This window comes from Sardina pilchardus, chromosome 6 (genome assembly GCF_963854185.1).
Source record: "Sardina pilchardus chromosome 6, fSarPil1.1, whole genome shotgun sequence".
Taxonomy (NCBI): Eukaryota; Metazoa; Chordata; class Actinopteri; order Clupeiformes; family Clupeidae; genus Sardina; species Sardina pilchardus.
Window position 1 is genome coordinate 14,376,244 of NC_084999.1, and position 14,318 is coordinate 14,390,561.

The following is a 14,318-nucleotide window of genomic DNA, read 5'->3' on the forward strand; positions in this document are numbered from 1 at the left end:
TATGGTGCTCTGATTCTGTGATTTCTTGAAGGTACACGAGAAGTTTGCTATTTACAACAGCAGAGTAAATATAATATTGTGACTCTGGAGGGAGCTCTACAGTCGCCAGAAATACCTAAAACCGCATAGTGTTCCTTAAAAGGTGCTCTCAATGATGGTGTGTTTACTGATTGCCCTGAGGAAGACTCAGTAGAGTCTAAACGTGTAGGCGCTAACCTTATCCAATTAAATAAAGGATTTTTAATGTTTTCTTTCAATCTGTGAGCCTCGGACCTCTGACTGCCTTCTACAAACTTTATCACCAAGGAATTTTACATACATTTTACTTCCTCCTGTTACTGCACAACAAATCTACCTATGGGTACTAATAAAGTAAACTGAACTGAACTGAACTGAACTGATACAGGACAGGACAGGACAGGCAGGTTGTTTAAATTCCATTTTTGTCTGTTCCCGAAGAGCACCTGTTTTTTTCTTTAATTAAGTGACCCAACACAGCACTCTCCTCTCTCTCTTTTGTGCTCTCAATGATGTTGGGTAATGTCATTTCTGTTGATGTTCAAACAAAATAGAGAACTAGCTCACTTCTCCCTTTCCCTCCCTCCCTCCCATGCAACTGAAACTCTGTACCAGGTAATAGGCAATTGCCTTGTGAATCACATTTGTCACTGAGGTCCCTAATTTGAATGATGGGCAAAGGGCAATTCTTGTCTGACGCTAATCTAATAATTTGGCAAAAACAATTAGCAAATTTAACACCAGTGGCAAAACCCTTTACAAACATTTATGGATCAGCTCAATGCTCCCACATGCAAAACCAGTTATTTATCCTACAAGAATTTTATTTGTTGACAGACTTTGGCCTTTACTTGAACATTTAACTTAGGCCCTCAGTGGTTCTCAAATGTTTTGTCACTAAAGGTGGCCTACTGGCAAATCATTTAAAACTATATATAGGGTACCGTGTGCATAGTGTATTTTTGGGAATACTGTAAAATGTTAAAGAGTCACTTCACCCCATAACTCCACCCACTTCACATTTCTGAAAACGTCTTTCAAAATGGGCGAGACGTTCTGAAATTTGGAGAGAGAGTGCAGCACTGCTGCAACCAATCAACCATGGTGATTTCGTGTCAATCTGGGAATGAGTGCTGCAGACATGGCTTATCACAGGTAGGCTAATCAGGGCAGCAGGTGTTGGGGCGTTTCAGTCCTAATTTGTAACGACCCGGTGACGTAGTGTCGGACTAGAAGTGCAGGACAACGTCAGCATTCCAATAGTATTTTGGACCAACATGCCATGGCATGTTTTCAAACGGTAGTATGCGCGAGAGAGCAATATTTCCAATACAAAATCAGACAAAATGTTACTTTTGTCGAGAAACACGATTTTTGTCAATATTAACCCTGGTAATAGTACAGTTCACCACTTATGAGTATTTTCAATCAATCAACAGCTCAAAAAACCTATTTTAGGGTGCAGTGACCCTTTAAGATAGCTGTTTTCAGACAGAACTGAAGCCTATTTGACATCTTACAAGCCTAATCCACAAATAGCATAAACTCAAATGACTTCAGCAGAATTGTGAAACAAAACTCAACTGGCTTGCCTCGTAGACGTGGGCACAGAGACGAACCTCACTATACATGGGGGAGACAACAGATCCAGAGGGACATTCAAAGAGGAGTGTCTCATGCATACATGACCACAGGCAAATGGTCCTCCATTTCACACGGCTTGAGGTCCCATTTTGTAATGCTAGATAATAGCTATAGCTATTTATAGCTTATTCTTATCTACTGTATGTTTAACAGACCAACAGTACTCATGCAAGCCTAAAAGAAAGTCATTTTGAAGTTTTTGATATCTGTGTTTGAAGTAAACTGCATTTTCTAGAGAAAACTTTTGCTCATTGTGGCTGGACAGTAGCCTAGAAATCTAGACGCCCCTAGCGGCAGCAAATGTAATTTGGCTGGCGGGGCAGTCTAGGCACGATCCGTAGAGCCAGGGAGCTGAGAACCCGAAGCACCAGCGGGCCAATCACAGCGTGTATAGAGTCGGTGGGTGGGCTTAACATAATGGTGACTGACATGCGACCAGAAGTTGCGACGGTAACGCATCCTGTTATTTGAAAACAAGAAGATGATTCATTTAGCGTTATCCTATTGCGTGGAGAGGGAAGGTTACGCATCCTGCTACTTGAAAACAAGAAGATGATTCGTTTAGCGTTATCCTATTGCGTGGAGAGGGAAGGTTACGCATCCTGCTACTTGAAAACAAGAAGATGATTCGTTTAGCGTTATCCTATTGCGGGGAGGGAATTTGAAAGACAACTGTTTATCCCACCCCTCCGATTGAGCCCTGTCTACGGTGAGTGTCCAGACCTACTGTAGCCTGATTACCATCGACTTTCAAAGGCTCTGCGAGACTTTAGTCTGACCAACAGCCTGTGCTAACACGGTTTCTTGCCAGCGCTGGTTGACCCGCCTCCTTTAAGTGCCTCGGTTTGCTACTGGCAGATGTCAGAAAGCGGATTGCCGAGTTTAAACCAATAACAACACTCTTTCCGCTGCCTTGAACACGCCTCTACCCAGAGCCGTTGGAGCTGCTCAAAGTTGATTGGTTCTCGACCAAAGGGGGCAGTTCCGCAGATTTCGGGAACTCAGAAATCCTTCTCAATGAGCAGTTGACCAGACCAGCAGCAAAAGCCTGAAGGCGTTGCGTCACTGGGAGGGCGTGCCAGGCTAGTCCAGACCCTACATCAGGGCTCTTCAATTAGCGGCCCGCGGGCCGGATCCGGGCCCCGAGATACTTTGTAGTGGCCCTTGAAGTGTTGGCTGATGTTGTATATGAGCAAATCCTTATGATCGGTAGAGACGTAAATAGCTGGTGGAAAACACGATAATGGAGGTGCAGTGATAGGCTACACTGCGAGTAGCGCCTATAAATAATGTTCTGTGTGGTGCGTTGCCGTTGTAGGCTACTTTGTTACTGGATATTATACAAAGAGGTGCGTTATTGCTTCGTTTTTACGCAGCGTCACCAACATGTTGACGTGCGCCGAATCCAAGCTGTTTTCCTCAAAGCATGAAGCATTTTTGGTGCATGAAATCTCACCGGTAGTGTGCCTCTCAAGTCCAAGCAGATCCTCGCGAAAACATTTGCCACTCGTAATGTAGCTATTGGAGGAAATAGGAGTCGGTTTAAAAGTTTAACTTTGGTGGCATCAGTTCTGTTGCATGCTCTCACTCGCTCTGAAGTCCTGCAGCCACTGCACCTCAGCCAATTGCACGTAACGTTTTGACCGAGTTGAACATAAGCTCCATCTTAGCTAGTTTCAACGTAAATTGCCACTACGTTGGAGTATTATAAGCTACTAACATTTTAACGGGTTGCACCACGCAAATAGTTTCAGTGTGAAACTAATACACATCCATCGCCTTGATGTCAAGTCCACTGTAAGTAACATTGATTTGTGAACACGTTCATCCAATTTAAATGGTGGAAACGTTAAATGTATGTTGAGAAGAGTTACATATGCGACCGATTACGCACATTTAATTCATTTAAACACTGTTTGAAACCTGTTTGTGCCCATTGGAAATTGTATGGACCAAGCAGTTACTGCGCAAAGCTCAGATTCCATTGCTGTTAATGTTATCACAGATTTCATATTAGCCATAGCAATGCAGGTCCAGTGTCACCTTCCCAATGCCTACCACTGTGGTAGTCTGGGCCTGTGGCAGAAATATTCCCAAAACACAAATACAACAAAATAACCACAAAATATTTATGCTTTTACAAAATGCAACATATTAGCAATATAGATCCAGTGTCACCTTCCCAATGTTGGCCTACCACTGTGGTAGTCTGGGCCTGTGGTGGCAGAAATATTCCCAAAACACAACTAACCACCAAAAAACGATATTATCAGAGAATGTCTAATAAGGGACGGGCTCTGATATGCATTTACAAAATGCAACATTTGAACACCCATATTGGTGCTGTTGTAGTTTATTGTATCTGCATTTGTACGTAATTACTCATATTTCAAGCGGTATTTCTCCGGCCCCTCAGTTGTGATACTTTTCATGAACTGGCCCCTATTACAAACTAATTGAATAGCCCTGCCCTACATCTTGATGTGGGTCTGGCTCGTCAGGCTAGCTGGACAGACTTTTGGATGAGCATTAATTCAAAATAGATTTGTTTTATTTATTTTGACAAAGAAAGCTTGGGCGGATTGCTCCATTACATACAGTACGTCTAAAGACTGTCTGTTTGCCTGATAAAACATATTTGTTATGGGTTACTGATCTACCCACTTATTTCTCTGGATCAGTTCCAGCTGGTGCCAAGTGCCTGTTTTCCGGTTTCAGCCTGATTACCTGGAAACCTGGCGGAGGGCATGCCTAATGGCCCCTATCCAGACCCTCTCTGTTGACTACATCTGCATTTGCAGCCATTTAAAAACGCAGAGTTCCTAATGCGGAAAAAAGGGAGCGAGGATGCGAAAGATGAGTAGGCTACAAAGGTCGAAAATGTGTGATTTGTGTACGTGATTGTTTTACACTAAGTAGGCCTACTTTCATTGCGCTATGCTGAGCATCTGTCACTGGGAACAGTGGCTTTCCCAGGTGCATGCAGAGACACACAACTTCAACAACACAAGTAGGCCTACTAAGTTATGCAATGGTGTTTATGTTTGATAATGTCATATTTCTGTAGAAGATATGATGTTGTGTGGAGTTCAATTATGTAAGACATGTTTCATGTACTATATGTGAAACTGAATTTAAAAAAAGAGAAAAAAATACCGAATATGGAACTTTGATATTGAAGCGGTAGGTTCTTTAACATTGGTAGCCATTCAGACTGCCGACCTGGTGTGCATTCTGTCCATGTTCCCTGGCTGCTGCGTCGGGTTTTATATGTGCATTCATACCAGAAAAGTCTCTGATGCGGCCACTCTGCCTATTAGAACATCTCTTTCACTCTCTCTATTGAATGGAATTGCTTCCAACAGGCTTGCGTGTCGCATACAAATTAGATCCCGGTCCTTTTAGCATGCGAGCATTTTATTGCTCACGCCAAGCTCCAGTCTCTCTCACACATATACTGTATGCGCCCTCCACACACCACAGGCTCACACGAAACCAACAAATAGGCCTACTTTTGTTTTGTTTTGTTTCATTTTGTGTTCTGGTCATTAACAGAGTTCAATTGCAACTTGTTAAAATTATTGCCTATGCTACATCTTATTTTCATGATGTTTATTTTGTCACGGTTTTCAGTAAACGAGTGCTACCATGTAGCCTGGGCTATCTGAACAGTGGGAAGTTCGGTCTGGCCTTTCTCTGTTGGGCTGTTACTATGCGCTGTACAGATCTCTCCAGACCAATCAAATTTGTCAGGGCGGGCTTTACACGATGATGGACAGATGAGCAACAGTTGACGCTCACGCTTAGGTTGATTTTGATTGCAACAGAAACGCTGTGGCTATGAATGCATTCTTCCATGCAGTTTGGCCCAGAGCCATATAGATATGTATATGGCTCTGGTTTGGCCTATAATTTAGCCTACATGAAAATGGAGGCGTTATCACGGATTATCACAAGATTAAGTGTTCATGTGTGGGAATATGTGCATTAAACTGTTGTATTGCAAGTGGATGTGCTCAATGCACCCCCTTCTAGAACACAGGACAATGTCAGCAGTGGAATAATGTGTTATACATGTGTTCATGTCTTGAGGGTATTGTTTAAGAGTAAAATTAGCTGTTCTGCTTCTATTATGTCCCTTTCTGTACACTTACACTGGTGTTTATTTCCTTTTGCATAGTAACCATTGTTAATCGTGATGACTTTGCCTATAAGCACTGACACCTTTCTTAGATCCTCTTTCTTCCTGCCAGAATTCATATCACCATTCTCCAGGACTTTCCAGATCTCTTAAGCTTGAAAGCCCAAGTAAGGGTATCTTGTTTTTTTTCTGTTCCTCCTTTTATAGACCAGAAAGTTCCAGAAACAGGCTCGTTTTCATGCTAGGCAATACAGAAAACGGACTTAAAGTGTAAAAACCGAAATATTCCTTTAAGGTGGAGCTGAGGAGGAGGTGGGTTAACCCAGAGTGGTAGATATCAAAGCGTGTCGCAACTCTTTCTCTCTATGGCTCTGGGTTAACCTGACTCTCGCCAGATCCTTGTAGTTCGCTGAGCTTCACACAAGGATCTGGGACTTCTAGATAGGAGACGTATTTCTGAAGGCGGGGCCTTGTAAAACATCCTTGCATGTGATATGATAAACCACTTGTCTGTTATCTTGAATGACGTGCTAGGCTACTTCAAGCTCTTGCCAAACCCGGTTGGAAGAAGAGTGAAAACATCCTTGCCACCAATAAATGTCTTCAAAACCATTGTCTGTTCATCCTTTAAAGAATGAATACTCGATAGATTCGACAAAACGGTTGAAATAGCAGAATCAATGTCAGCACAAGACTCCTCGCTGAGTGCCGCCATTGTTGTTTGAATCAAACACTCTCATCGGCGCTCCTGATTGGTTCATCATGTTTTGCTCCCTGGAAGGAGTTTGGATTGCCCTCGAGCCCAGACCCTTGTGTGGAGCTCAGCGAAACGCCTCTGGTGGAGCATGGCGGAACTACAAGGGTCTAGCGAGAGTCAGGCTAGAGGTGGGTGGCAGAGAGTGGAGAAAGCAGTGATGGTAAACAGACTGATGCAGCTTAAATCAGTCACCCTTATGAGAGAGGCCACTTGCAATCGAAGGGAACGATCAGCTGAGTGGATCAGCTGATGTGGGCTAGGTTTGGCATAGCCAATAAGAAACTGACAGCTGACAGCGGGCTTGAGTATGCGGCCTGCCAGAACGCAGAATGCTTGATTTTCGTCATTTGTCACTTTCATGTTTTAGGTTATATTAGATTCAACTTCATTGTCATTGTGCAGAGTACAAGTACAAAGACAACGAAATGCAGTTTGTGTCTAACCAGAAGTGCAAAAAGGCAGAAAAGTGCAGTGTGTACACAAAGTACAGAGGACAATAAATATAGTGCAGTATAGAGATTAGGTGGCATGCTACAGAGGTTGATCCCCCGGGCGCCCCTCCTCCTCCTCATTCTCAACCTCCTTGATCCTCGGTCCTCCGGCTCGTTCCCACTGATCTATAAAGAATGATGGGGCGGCAACAATGGGATAGTCTATCCAGTGTTGTTTATGCTGTAGATCTGTGGGAACGACACGGAAGACCGAGGAGAGAGGAAAGAGGTTGAGAGGGAGCCTATTGTATACCTCTGTGTGTGAGACCTTCTCAGAAGTAATGGGTGCATGGGCGCTTGCAAAGTAGGCCTAGCCGTCATATGCCACATGGTGACATATTGACATTCAAACGAGCGATAGAAAACTCATTAGCACAATTAAGGGAAAGCTAAAGTGGACATGCTGGAAGATCTGTGAACCCGACCTAAGGTTACGCATGCATGGACATGTCCGAGCCTAACAAAAATGAAAAACATTCAGCCTTGACCAATCCCCCCCCGCCCCCCAGTGCTCGAGTGGGAGGGTGTATTTGAGCAAGGCAACATGCACATCCTAACTCCCTCACACATTAAAAACGAGCACACAGGAACAAACATTTCCATTCTCACTAAACATGTTGTGGAGACACCAGACAAGATAACGATCCTTCTGCTTCATTTTGTTTTCAGATCACTTGACAGGTAAGAGCCACTCTTCATATCTAGAGCTTACAAAAGCATACATCATACACTATCTCAGATCTTCTAACACTTCAGGACGTCAAAGCGTCTTTCTACTGCTACATTGATGATTGATAAATATATACATAAATATCTGGAAACAACTGATTTTGATAACACATTCTGCAGATTTACAGTAGGCATATTTGTTAGGCTGTTCTGTTGGTGATGTACTGTATTTTTGCCCACAAGAGTAGTGATTTTGTTTTTGATGGTAGGCTTGCTTGTTGATTGGCCACTGTGTGAAATTCTCTATATAACATGGGACATTTCTCCTGTGTGTATTTTTAATTTGCAGCATTATAACGGTCTGAAGGCGCTTGTTATGATGAACATTCACTATTTTGCAACATCATACCAGTCCATAGAGTGGGTTAAATTTGCGTGGGTTGATATTATTATGGGCATTTTGGACTTTCAGGAAGGACACAAAATCTTGTTGAGCATTTGTATGTGTGAATGTTTATTGTAAGACCGAGACAACAAGAGGAAAACCAAGAGGCAGAAGGACAGAGTCAGTAAAAATGTGCTCTGACCTCATGTTCATAGACCTCCTTAACTAAACAACCATCAATCAAGGAAGACACGTCTGTTATGTCCACTTGCATTTTCTGATGACGTGATATTTTCTTTGATTCACTTGTTGATCTTTATTCATAACACAAAACAGATAGTGTGAGCTTAGAGTAAAAATAAAGAGAATGCAGTGCATTGTATGGTGCCACCATTTTCCCCTGTTAAAGGTGAACTATGCAAGTTTTATAGCTTAATCTGATCAGCTTCGGAGTCATTGGAATGGTTATTTGACTCATTTCAGGTTGAATGATGGCTGTCTCGCTTCCCCTAGTGCCTGTGAGCAGAAAAAACATGCTTCCAAGTTTGTGCCATCGGGCCAGTGGCACTGACAGACAAAAAGGCTCCAGCCTCGCGATCATGTTCATGAAAAGGCAGACTGACCGATTGAGGACTGTTGTAAAATATAACAATATGCTCTGCAGAGAAACCTGCAGGCGTAAAATGAAACGAAAAGCGAAAACAGCGAAGAAATTACCAAACCTGCATAGTTCCTCTTTAAGGCCCTGAAGATGATCATTACTGAACATGAAGGCCAAGTGCTTTTGATCTCCCTACATAAACGCTTTGTGTGGTTGCGTACATGTGCATGGCTGTTTCATGACCTTTTCTCCATGGAACTACGCAGCCTCCTGTTTCGGTCAATACGGTGTAGACCACAATAAATGTCACGGCTCCTTAAGGACCACTGTGTGTTTAGGTCATCATGTGATATATAACATGGCAGTGTTTGCTGCACTGTGCACTGTGGATTTGGCTACATAAATTATTTCAATATTAGGCAATAAGTGATGAAACAAATAAGTATTTAGTGCTGTGAAAAAGTATCCAACTAGTTTTGATGTAAAACAAAGACAACACAAATTGACAAGTAAATATAAAATGCAGCTTTTGAATAATTTAATTTATTAAAGGTAATGTATCACCCGTGTGAAAGAGTAATTTCCCCCTTGAACCTAATAACTGGTTGAGCCACCCTTAGGGGCAACAACAGCAATCAAATGTTTCAAAGTTGCTTACATCGCTGCAGAAGAATTTTGCCCCACTTTTCTAAGCAGTATTACTTTAATTTTGCCACATTATTGGAAGGTTTTCGAGCATGCATTGCCTGTGTATGGTCATGCCACCACAGCATCTTAATTGATCAGGACTTTGACTAGGCTAGGCCAGTCCAAAACCTTAAATTGGTTGCTCAGGCTCTGAAGCTAAAGCATCACACTACTTCCACCGCATTTGACTGTTGGTATGATGCTCTTATTGTAGATGCTGTGTTAGCTTTATGCCAGATTAATGAAACCCATATCTTCCAAAAATTTATTTTGACTCATCAGAACACAGAATGTTATCCCAAAGGTTTTGGGGGTCATGAAGATGTTTTTTGGCAAATGTGAGATGAGCTTTTGTGTTGTTGTTTTTTTTTTTATCTTTCAACTCTCCCATTTTTGCCCAGTCTTTTTTCTTATTGTGGAATCATGAACTCTCACCTTAATTAAGGTAATCAAAACCTGCAGTCCTTTATATGTTAGCCTGTGTTTTGTGACCTCCTGCCTCTTGGTAGGCCAGCCATTTGTAGATCTCATTTGGTTCATTGGTGTCCCAGAGCCTTAGAAATGACTTTGTAACTCTTGACTGATAGATGTCAATGACTTTTATTATTATCTGTTCATCATGTGCTGCTTTTTGAGACCTTTTAGGGAGCTTCACATTGCCAGACAGGTTCTATTCTGTATCTTGAATTTCCCCTTGGGGATCAATAAAGCATCTATCTATCTATCTATCTATCTATCTATCTATCTATCTATCTATCTATCTATTTAAGTCAACAGGGTTGGCAGTAATCATATTACCTAGTGATGTTGAGCTCCATTGTCAATTGGTTAATTTAGTGCAGTAAAATGTGATTGATTGGTTTTCTCTTCACTAGAATGACCGCCTATGATTTGGCGACGGAGATAGTGAAGGGTATCCAGATCACGCTCTACCTCCTGACTATCATCTTGGGCAGTGTGGGGAACTCTGTGGTCATCTGGATGGTTGGCGTGCGAATGAAGCCGACCGCTACCAACGTGTGGCTGGTGAACCTGGCCGTGGCTGACCTGGTGTTCTGCATCTCACGCGTCCTCACGGTCATCTCGCTCGGCTTCCGCCAGTGGTCGTTCGGGGTCCTGCTGTGCCAGGTGAACGGCTTGCTCAAGTACACCAACATGTTCTGCAGCGTCTTCCTCCTGGTGGTCATCAGTGTTGACAGGGCCCTGTGCATCTGGCGCCCTCTACGGGCCAAGATCACGCGCACAGTCTCCCTGTCCCGGGCAGTCAGCGTGGGTGTTTGGGTGGTGGCGCTCGCCTTGAGCTTTCCATACGCCACCAACCGCAACACCAGTCTGGACGCATACAACAACACCAAGTGCACCATGGAAACCATGGTGAGCGCCAGAGGCCGGACTGCTCTGTACCTGGTGCGATTCCTGTTCGGATTTCTCCTGCCGTTCCTGGTGATCGTCTGTTGCTACGTACTGGCCGGGTGGGGCATCAGGCGATCACGCCTTAACAGGAAGACCAAGATCCTGCGCACCCTGGTCCTGCTGGTCTCGGCTTTCTTCCTGTGCTGGGTGGCCTACCACACCCTGCTCCTGGTCAAGATGGTCAACAGCAAGAGCAAGTGGGTGAAGCTCGGCCTGCCCGTGGCCACCGGACTGTCCTACTTCAACAGCTGTGTCAATCCCATCTTGTACTTCTGCGTGGGACTGGACCGGCAAAAGAACTTCAAGAGGAGCATTTCCGGTGCTCTCCGCCGAGCCCTGGAGGACGATGGCATTAGCCCTGTGACAGCAGGCAGAGAGGCTGAGGGACAGGGGATAGACTTACAGGACCAAAACACAAAAGCTGAGAGTATCAACCCTTGAATTATGGTCACATTTCTTACATTTTTTTTTACTTTTCAGGCCAATTTGACCCAGGCAATTAAAATCAATAGAAAATATCTTCCGGTGTGAAATTGAGCTTAACTGTACCGAAACATGTTAAGGTGTACTCACACGTGTTGTAAGACGCACTTTCGCTCACCGGCAGCATTCCGAACTCCTCCGTTTCAGCCTAGCTTGCAGCAGGCTTGAATCTATTAGATTAGGCATCACGTAGCCTATGCAGCTAAATCGCTATTTTTAAACCATTAAAAAGGTTCAAAGTAACTCCACACTGCATTGGTAGACTTCTGAGGGTCCTGACATTTAAAACGAGATACTGAGAACTTTGGAAATGCACAGGAAGTTTATTTAAAAAGACTGTTTACAAGCAGTGCCTTCATAGAATCTCTCCGCTGGGTTGCTTGGATCTTTTAAGAAGGGTCTTAAGACATATTTGTTTAATATGCACTTAGTCCTTTGAGTTTGTGATGTGTTATGGTTTGTATAATAGTATTGTTTTGTTATAATTTGTCCATTGATAGAATTTTGCTATTGTCCTTAAATTTAGCCATACCATGCTTTAGTTATTATTATATATAATCAACTGAGTGACTTATTTGATTGCTATTCTCATTTCACTGTTTTATTTCTCATTAGGTTAGTGCTTAAAATTATTGTTTTACTGATAATATTACTATTCTCCCTATTTACAGTGCATGAAAATGCACTGTACTGTTCTTCCTCGGTCTTCTTCTTCTTCTTCTTCTTCTTATTACAGTGCATGAAAATGCACTGTACTGTTCTTCCTAGGCTTCAACTTCTTATTATTACAGTGCATGAAAATGCACTGTACTGTTATTCCAAGTCTTCTTATTATTATTATTACAGTGCATGAAAATGCACTGTACTGTTCTTCCTAGGCTTCTTATTATAGTGCATGAAAATGCACTATACTGTTATTCCAAGTCTTCTTATTATTACGGTGCATGAAAATGCACTGTACTGTTCTTCCAAGGCTTCTTCTTCTTCTTCTTATTATTCCGCTGATCAAATTCATTTTTTCTATTCAGCTTGAACCGTTTAACTTAGAAACTTCATTCAAACGTCGCAACGTAGGTCTTAAATAGGGGAAGGCTGCTAAGTATTTTTCAACTTTGTAACTTTTATACTTTTTAAACTATAAATTAAAAACTATTACAAATTTCCCCATAGACTTAACATTGGCCTCTATGACATCACAATCGGATCATTAAGTAATTAGAATCTTATGCCAGGTGGCCAGCCCCACCTGCAGCAGCCCTCTCTCTCTCAGGCTTTAAGCATACAATCTCTCTGTGAAGACTACATATCCTGTTAACTGTTTCCTCTTTCCACAACTGTTTCAAAATAAAAGTCCTCACTGCAATAATACACTATTAAATCATTTAACCATTGAAACTACTCAACTATTTAACTGTTCAACCATTCCAACTGTCAGTTATCATCAACTATGCCTCCAGTCAACTACATGAGACCTCCATGCACCTAGCAACCAACATAGCAACCATCAAAATTAAGCGTTTATGACCGTTTCCATAGCAACCAACATGATTTTACTACAGTAACTTCTTTATTCCTGATAGTGGCAGCCATGGATACCCCATCAACAAATGTTTCAAAATAAAAGTCCTCAGTACCAAGTTAGCATGGTTAGCATAGTTAACATTGTTAGCATAGTTAGCATTTTTAACATAACTGCTAAAAATGATTAGCTAAGTTAGCTAATCAACCTGGTTAGCATTGTTAGCATAGTTAACATTGTTAACATTTTTAGCATAACTGCTAAAAATGATTAGCTAAGTTAGCTAATCAACGTGGTTAGCATTGTTAGCATAGTTAGCATTGTTAGCATAGTTAACATTTTTAACAGTACTGCTAGAAATCATTAGCCAAGTAAACCAATCAACCTGGTTATCATTGTTAGCATAGTTAACATTTTAGAATACCTGTTAGAAATCATTAGTTAAGTTAGAACAGGAATGTTTAAGCTTTAAAATGTCTACCTAAACACTATCAACTCTCTTTAAACTATGCAACCACCATGTTTACCCTAGCTATACCTTAGTAGCCATATCTACATTATCTATCTATATTTTTTTTTGCATTTTCATGCACTGGTAATTCCTTGGAATTGCATTTCTAGTTAAACTTCTTCTTCTAACGCAGCCAATTCAGCTTCAACCGTTTAACATAGAAACTTCATTCAAACGTTGTTGCGTAGGTCTTGCTTATGCCATGCCTGCTTTGTATTTTTCAACTTTGTAACTTTTATACTTTTTAAACTATTAGTTAAAAACTATTACAATTTCCCCCATAGACTTAACATTGCTCATTATGACATCACGGCAGCAATTAGAATCTTAGGCCAGGTGGCCGGCCACCTGGGCACCAACTGTCAGTTTCTCTGGCTTTAAGCATACAGTCTCATAGAAGACTACATATCCTGTTAACTGTTTCCTCTGTCCACAACTGTTTCAAAATAAAAGTCCTCACTGCAATAATACACTATTAAATCATTTAACCATTGAAACTACTCAACTATTGAACTGTTCAACCATTCCAACTGTCAGTTATCATCCACTATGCCTCCAGTCAACTACATGAAACCTCCATGTACCTAGCAACCAACATAGCAACCATTAAAATTAAGCGTTTATGACCGTTTCCATAGCAACCAACATGATTATACTGCAGTAACTTCTTGTTTCCTGATAGTGGCCACCATGGATTCCCTAGCAACAAATGTTTCAAAATAAAAGTCCTCACTAGCAAGTTAGCTAGCTAGCATAGCTAGCATTGTTAGCATAGTTAGCATTTTTAACATTTTTACACTGCAAAAAATCATCAACTAAGTTAGCTAATCAACCTGGTTAGCATTGTTAGTAAATTTAGCATTGTTAGCATAGTTAGCATTTTTAGCATTGCTGCTAGAAATCATTGGTTAAGTTAGCTAATCAACCTGGTTAGCATTGTTAGTAAAGTTAACATTGCTAACATAATTAGCATTTTTAGCGTAACTGCTAGAAATCATT

General features: G+C 41.7%; 1 protein-coding gene across 1 annotated transcript; it reads left to right on the forward strand.

Annotated features, from left to right (window-relative positions):
* Window positions 1-10,269: 10,269 nt before the first annotated feature.
* On the forward strand, window positions 10,270-11,523 carry LOC134082375 (C3a anaphylatoxin chemotactic receptor-like). The gene has a single exon (XM_062538053.1). It carries the CDS (start codon window positions 10,270-10,272, stop codon window positions 11,245-11,247), a length of 978 nt encoding a protein of 325 aa, XP_062394037.1. The 3' UTR covers window positions 11,248-11,523.
* Window positions 11,524-14,318: the final 2,795 nt, after the last annotated feature.